Source organism: Tetrahymena thermophila, assembly GCF_000189635.1.
Source record: "Tetrahymena thermophila SB210 genomic scaffold scf_8254600, whole genome shotgun sequence".
NCBI lineage: Eukaryota > Ciliophora > Oligohymenophorea > Hymenostomatida > Tetrahymenidae > Tetrahymena > Tetrahymena thermophila.
Genome location: NW_002476370.1, coordinates 560,386 through 568,537, shown reverse-complemented (window position 1 = coordinate 568,537; position 8,152 = coordinate 560,386). Strand labels below are relative to the sequence as shown.

Genomic DNA, 8,152 nt, shown 5'->3' with positions numbered 1-8,152 from the left:
ATTATTTTCCCTATATTCATTATTATTATAGGTATAATGAAAGCCCATCAATAAAAAATTTTAATTTCACTTCTTTTTGGTGAATATTAACTTAAATATATAATTTATAATGAATGAGGGAGGATTAGCAAATATGTAATTAATATCCCTTGCAAATTAAATGTTAAAATATAAAAATAATATTAATACAAAACAGAGACTACTTAAAATTTTATCACAATATTGCTCTATGAGAAATGAATATGGATTTATAATAAATTTTTTACATTTATTTCTAAAAAATGTATTTAACTAATTAATGAAAAACATTTGCAAATGAATTTGTAAAAAAGAAAAGTGAAGTGATTAAGTGAATGAATTAGTAATTGAGTGAGTGCTACTATCTATCTTAATATCTTAAGTAAAATACATAAGAAAAATTTATTCATTCAAATAAATAATTGTTAATTGTTTAGAATTTTAAATTACTTTCTATCATATCTTTTGTTAAATGCTTACTAATTTCAATAAATGACTAATTTTTAGTAAAAGGTTTACTAAATTAAATTATAAAACAAATTAATAACTCATTTTCTCAAATTTTTATAATTTTCTACATTTTTGTTTTACAAATATTTTAAAAGTAATTATTTATAATCTTAAAGTAATTTATTAATTTATCCATTTCATCATCCTACTCTTCTTTTTTCTTTTGTGCTTAATTATACTTTATAAATAATTGATTGTTTTAATTGCAACTAATAAATCATAACTTTATGAGATACTTATTAGAAACAGTATAAAAATATTGTTTTCTTTTGGTTTTGTTTCGAATTGTATTTTTGATCTAATATTTATTTCACATAGATTTTTGAATGGCTTTAGATTAATAAAAATTTAAATTGAATTTATATCAATAATGAATTTGCTTACAAAAGTAGAAAACAGATATTGAAATATTTATTTCTGTGATTTTTTTTTTTCATAATAAAAAAATGAAATTTATTCATAAAACAGTAAAAGGTATTTTTTTCCATAAAAAAATTCATCTTAATAATTTAATATGTTAATATTATTGTTTAGATTAGAAATTATGAAAAGAAATACTAAAACAAACAATTTATTTGTATTTAAATAATAAGAATATATATTAATTTTAGAGGTAATTCATCACAACTACAAGGGGTAAACTAAAGGAAGTTTCTATTTAATTTTATGGTTATAAGATTACTAAATTAAAATTTGGTAAAGATTTATTAAATGGGGAATATTAATTAAGATTTTAGAAAATTTACTTTAAATGCAATTGATATAGAAACCAGGTAACATTTTAAGGTAAAATAAGAGAGAAAAAACTTAATCTAATTTTGAAGTCAAACAAATTTGAATGATGAAAAAAAACTTATCAGATTTCAAATAATTGGTTAATGAATGATTTTTATTTAAATTACAAATTAAGGTCTTAGCTAAAATTAAAGTTTTTTTATAGAATATAATCTAAAATATAGTAAAATTTCTAATCATAGCATTAGTTTTATTTTATTTTTGAGTTTTAACTATCCAAAAATTGATGCAAAAATAACTTATATTTTACTATTTTATTAAATATTTTATTATAATAGTTAATACAATTATAACTTTTAATACTGTGTAAGATGAATAGAAATTAGATGAAATTTTTTATTTATTAATTTTATTATTTGTTATTGCGATTACTTCCAAAATTATTTTGATAATTTAAAAATATCTAAGCTCTATTATGAATTTTTCTCAAAATAAAATTATTTTTAAAAGTTTTAGAAACTAATATTATTATTTTTAAACATTATTTAATGAGTTAGTCTTGTAATTTTAAAGATTTTCATTTTATGATTTATTGTGGAATAATTATTTATCTTACTATTAATTCTTCAATGCTTGAATTATAATTAAAATTTTTTTCACGATTAAAAACGTTTGATGCTCATCTATTTTAATATATAAATAGATGAGCTCTTTTCTTTTAAAAAAACTTCTTAAGTAGGTAATTTATGTTAAAAATTGTGAATTATCTTAATTACTCAGCTGAAATAAAGTAACCTTATTTAGTTTGTTTGTTTTATTAATGAATTTGAATAACATCATATATTTTACAATATCTCTTTTTAGTTACAAAATTTTTAAAAATTATGTCTTTGATTATTTTAAATTCGTTAATTTTTTTGGTAAAAATCAAAAAAAGTAAATTAAAATTTCTGAAATAACTCATAAGGAATTGTATATTTTGTATTTTTATTTATCCACATCAATATATGAACCAATAAAATAAAATAATTCAATATTATTAATTTTGTTTTGAGTTCATATTACCCTATCTTATTTAAATCAATTTAAATGGCATTTCTTTATAAATTTCTATATTTTAAATAGCAAATAATAGAAATTAATATAAAACTTTAGAAGAAATATTGGTAAATAATAAATAAATCCCTATATTTCATTAAAAGCAATAGAAAATATAAAATATTATTTCAAACATTTGGCAATATCCATTAACTTTATTAATAAATATATATTATATTTAAGTTAATTCAGTTTTATTTTAATTATTTTTATTACTCTTTCTAAAGTAAACAAAAAAATTTGAGGTAATTAATTAAATTGTTAACAATCTAAAATATATTCACATAATTTTAGATAATTTAGGTGAAAAAATGATAATTTAGTTTCACCTATTTTATAAAGCAGATTTTTTAAAAATTATCCGTCGTTTCCTCGTTTGAAGTAATCACCTTTAAAATATGCAAGCGCTGACAATCTATAATTATTTTTTTATAATTAAATTACAAACATAAAATTACTAAAAAGCCAAAATTTGAAAAAAGCTAAAAGTGTAAATGGTGTTAAATAAATCATTAGCCTTTGTTTTTGCTATTATTTGCTGTAAAAATTATTTCTATTTTAATATTTTTAGAGTAAATATTATTTTAAATAGCATTTATTTCTCAAGTATTATCATTTGATGAAGGAATTAAATGTGAAGATAAACCAACTATCACAAATTTAAATTTCTAACCAAATACAAGTATGATTTGAATTTTTTTAAATTTAAAGTTGATTTTAATTTTATTAAAAATTAAAAAGGAAACTACACTTGTGTTGCAAACTTTTAGAATATTGTTAATGGAGATGTAGTACCAGGTCTCTCTGTTCCAGATTGTAATTAGTATTTTAACTATGCTGCTTCAGGACCTCTTCCAGTAATATTATAATATCTTGGTGGACCTAATTGTAACACAAAAACTACATTTACGATTAATTATGAGTACTTAATTTATAAATTTAAAATTTTTTTATAACTCTTTCAATCATTTGCTGTTTTATTTTAATACCAATTTAGGAATTAATTTTATTCAATTTAAAATAAGTTAAACTTCTAAAAACTATACTGATTAATACATCTAAAAGATCTATATATGGTATAATATCATTATACCTAATCACTCTACTCCTGTTTAACTATAGAATTCTGTAACCACAAACGGCAATTAAGCAGTCGCTAGTACACAATTTCCTTTATTTTTTGGTGGAAATCTGATGGGATAGTTAAAATTAACTATTAATGATATAAAATCAAAATCATTAAATCTTAAGTATCAAGTATACGATTAAAACTAAGTCATTTATCCTATTGGATATTAAGCATCCTGTGTAGTAATCTAATTTGTAAATTTATTTTTATTATTTAAATGATTAATTCAATTTTTTTCCCATAAAATATTTATTTATAAATACATTATTAAAGTGTCCTCTTTATTGCATCCAATGTGACGATAATAAATGTCTTGTTTGCTAAGATGGTTACTTTTTAGATGCAAGTAACACATGTGTTAAATGTAATCCTTCTTGCTAAGCTTGTGATTAATCAGGCTGTTTAACTTGCTAGTAGCCTTCGTACTATATTTCAGTTATTGCAAACAACTATTGCGTTTCTGATTGTGATACAAGTTTAGGCTTGTATGTAGAAACTTCATCTGTAACTAATTCTAAATACTGTAAAAAATGTAATACATTATGCTAAAGCTGTACTGATTCGACACTTAACTGTGTTTGTAAGCTTTATAGTTCTCAAGATTAATGTGTTAATACATGTTAAGCATCAGAAGTTTAGTTGCCTAATAATTCTGGATAATTAAAATGCTATCCATGTGATCTATCATGCTCAACATGTAATGGAATAGGAAAGACATAATGTACTAAATGCAATACAAACTATTTAAACTAAATATCAACATCTTTATGTGTTAAAACATGTGATTCAAGCGAATATCCAGATTATAATTTAAATTAATGTTTACCTTGTGATAAAACTTGCTTAACTTGCAATGGGCCTTCAAATAAACAATGTTTAAAATGCAAAGATGGTAACTTCTTCTTCAATGGAACATGTGTTTAGATTTGTCCGAATGGATATTAAAAGAATTTTTCTTCATTTAACTGTGATCTCTGTACTGATTACTAAAATCCTAGCTGCTATTCCTGCGATAATACCTGCTTTGATTGCATTTATCTATTTAAGTTTATTCATAGAATTTAACAGATTCTAATTATTATTAAATAGCAAATAAACTTATTTAGCAATACTAAAACATCTAAACAAGCAAACAAATAGCTAATTTATGTATCATTGGTGAAGATGTCAGTAAAAATAGTTAATACGATAACTCCCAAATAATTAGCAATTTAAAAACAAATTTAGTTGCAAATTTATAATAATAATCTCAAACCTTACCATAATCCTCTCTTATATCTACGTATTCAAATAAAGTAATTGCATAATTATAGCAATCAATCATTACTTAATCTGAATAGTAAAAAAATTCTATTTACAATCAAGTTTAGTCTATAATTATCAATACATAAAACAATAATGTAAACCAATTCTAGAAGAACAACGATTTACAAATATAGAATTTAGTCGATTCGTTTAAAATTTTGAATTCAACAGTAACTTAAAATACAAATAATTAATAGAGTGATTTCACGCAATATAATAATTTGACTAATTAGATAGGAAGTATCCAAGCAAATAGTTTACTTCCAAACCAGGGAGAGCTTATTTTGTAAGGAAATTTATCTACTCTTTTATCAGATTAAATTACTCAAAAAAACCTAAAACAATATGCTCTTCCATTCGATAGTGATAATTAATTAGCACCAAGCTCAGCAAACACCTTCGTGATTACAAGAAATACATATTAAGAAAATATTTATTAAAACACTTCTAGTTTTTAGGCTTATGTTTAAAAGCTAAATAACTTAAGTTCTAATTTTAACTACTCAAATAATTAAGTTATTACAACATCTATAAATAGTACTCAAACCAAAAATCCTATTACCAACGCTACCATAATGTACTAATTTAATAACGCTAAAGCAAGTAGTAAATACAATATGACTTGTTTGCAGTCAGCAGATTAAATTTGGACAAAATAAAATTGTAGTATAGTAAAATAAAATAGTAACAATTATGCCTGCTTTTGCTAAACATAAGCACCGACAACTGTAATTGAGGATTTAGATGATTTGTTTGTAAACAATAAAAATCTATAAACAGTTTTTAGTGATTAAGGCATTAAAAATTTGGAAAACTTTTCACAATTTTATTTATACATATCATTTTGGATGCTATCTATTTTCACCATAAACTAGATTATTTTATTTTTTGTTGGAAGATACTTAGATTTGAAGTCTTCAACTAGAATAAACTACAAAAATATAGAGGAAGAGCAAAAAAGTTTAGTAGATAAATATCAATAGCAAATTCAAAATTTAGAATAAAAAATGAAGGGTGAATAAAGCAAAGACTGTGAAAATGAAAACAAAAGTATTTAGTCTACATAAAAAGTATTTATTAACCAAAAGTAGGATTCTGGATAAAATTAAATGCAAACTTCGCCATTTTAAGCTCCTACTAACCCTCTAATTTAAGTTAGCAATAATTAAGAAGATGATTTCAACATGTAGAGATAAGACATGTAAGAATTAGTAGTTTAAGAAAGCGAATCAATAATGAGATCAAATAGAAAAAGTTAACTTTAAATTAAAAATTTTGGACAAAATAATAATTTACTTTAGATTAATTATTTTAAAAATGATTAAAATTAATAAGAGAAGGAACTATCAATAAAATTGGAAGAAGGTTATAAAGAATAAAATACCTAACAAGAAACTGCTTGTCAAATTAATTAAGTTCAAACTTAAGAATCTTGTTTAAAAGAAAAAGATTAAAGAAATTATTTACAAATATCTACAATAAAAAAGATAATAATTTTTCATTAATTTTTAGGAATCTTCTATATATTTGACAATATTATATCTAGATCAACAAGATTCACTCTTTTCTATATAAAGACCATTCACTAGTTAGCTATATCAATAATATTCGGTCAATATAAAGAAATTTCTTAATAAATTGCAGTAGCAATAGTCAATTCAATAATAATTGAATTCTTTTCTTTTTTAATTCAGTTAACGTATAAGAAGGGAAAATTAGGAAAAAGATTGTCAGTAATTTTTTCAGTATTAATAGTTTTATCTTATTACTATGCAATCCTATCAATATCTAGTGGCTAATCTCCAAGTGAATCTAACTAGTTCTTCCTAATGTTTATTTTAACCTTAATCTTGAATATAGTATTTGTTTAACTCTCATTGTCTTTTGTCATGATGTATGTTTCCATAAAATATATTAAAAATTAGCAAACTAAGGTGGTATCTAAGCTATTTAATCTTTTTTCGCTCAAATAAGTAATAGAAAACATTGATTTGTGAATTAATAACATATAAATTAATATAATATTAAATTAATTTGGAAAATAGTATTTAAATGTTTTTATATAATTAGTATTTAATTTTTTATAATTAAAATATATTTTTAATTTTTACTTTTTATTAAAATTTTAATTAATAATAAAATTAAAATAAAAAAAGCAAGCAAAGTATTGGAAATAAATATTTTTTAAACTATATTAATAATTTAAAAAAAGATTAAAGACGAATAAAATGAATATATTAATCAAAATAAATTAAAATATGAAAGATTATTTGAATAAAAATTGTGATTATTAATAAATTAAAAATGTTAATTTTAAAGATTATAAATAAGCAATTTCTGAAGCATAATAATAAGAAATAGAGAAAGAAAATATTGGGAGTAATTTTAAACTGATTATAGTACTATTTAATAATTTGAATAAGTTGATGTTTAAAATAAGGTGATTTTTTAAATAAGTTGATAAAATTTAATAGTAATTATTTTTCATATCACCTTGGTTAAAGATTTGAAATTAGAAATTCTTTGTACTATTTATTTCTATCTAAAGTAAATATAAATTAAATATATTGATTAATAAGGAAATAATTAAAGTTTTTATAGATAATGGAGGAAGAAATTGAACTGAAGATAAAGACTTTTTAGAATTTAAGTAAAATTATGATTCATATTAAAAGTATATCTTAAGGTAAGTACTTATATTAGTTTTACAATTTAAACAATGAAAGTCTTTTTAGAATAAGTAGAAGTAAGATGATGATAGATACGAAATAGAATAAATATAGTTGTTTGCAGCAAATTTCAGATTAAATTAGAAATTTTATTTTATATATGAAGGCAACGAATGAAAATCTCCATATCAATTTTTACAGGAAATGATAAGCCATCTAAGAATTCATATCAACTGTTTACCAAATCATTCTAACTGATATTAATTTTGAAAATAAAAATAAAAAAATTCAATTAAAAATAATAAAAAATAAGCAAATAAACAAGGGTACAAATTTTGTGGGAGTCTAATGTCAAAAAGCCAACCAGAATCGCTAAAATGGCAAAGATATCTTTAACCACAAGCTATAAACTAGTTGGGAAGCTCAAAATTGCTTATCTTTACAGAGAAAATAAGGTTCAGGAGGTCATGATAAGATATCGCTAGAGAAAAAAAAGAAGATTATTTCAAAAGCAAAAGACTCAAAAAAACATTAAACTATTCAATTTGTCTTAAAAATAAGATGTTTCTATGGCTTCTGTTAAGAGAAATCTGAATTAAAATGGGATCAGTAAAAAGCTGTAAAAAGATAAAAACTTAAATAACATATAAAAATAAAATAGGGTTAACTTTTGCTAATAATAATTGAT

General features: G+C 21.3%; 1 protein-coding gene across 1 annotated transcript; it reads left to right on the top strand. All coding sequences in view use genetic code 6, as the record gives it.

The window, feature by feature from the left end:
• Positions 1–2,855: 2,855 nt before the first annotated feature.
• On the top strand, positions 2,856–8,151 carry TTHERM_00283610 (transmembrane protein, putative; the record flags this gene model as incomplete). The annotated part of the gene is made up of 8 exons (XM_001018217.2): positions 2,856–2,901; positions 2,954–3,043; positions 3,103–3,283; positions 3,387–3,672; positions 3,764–4,466; positions 4,580–5,996; positions 7,778–8,073; positions 8,126–8,151. 8 exons carry the CDS (start codon positions 2,856–2,858, stop codon positions 8,149–8,151), a joined length of 3,045 nt encoding a protein of 1,014 aa, XP_001018217.2.
• Between the last annotated feature and the right edge of the window lies 1 nt (position 8,152).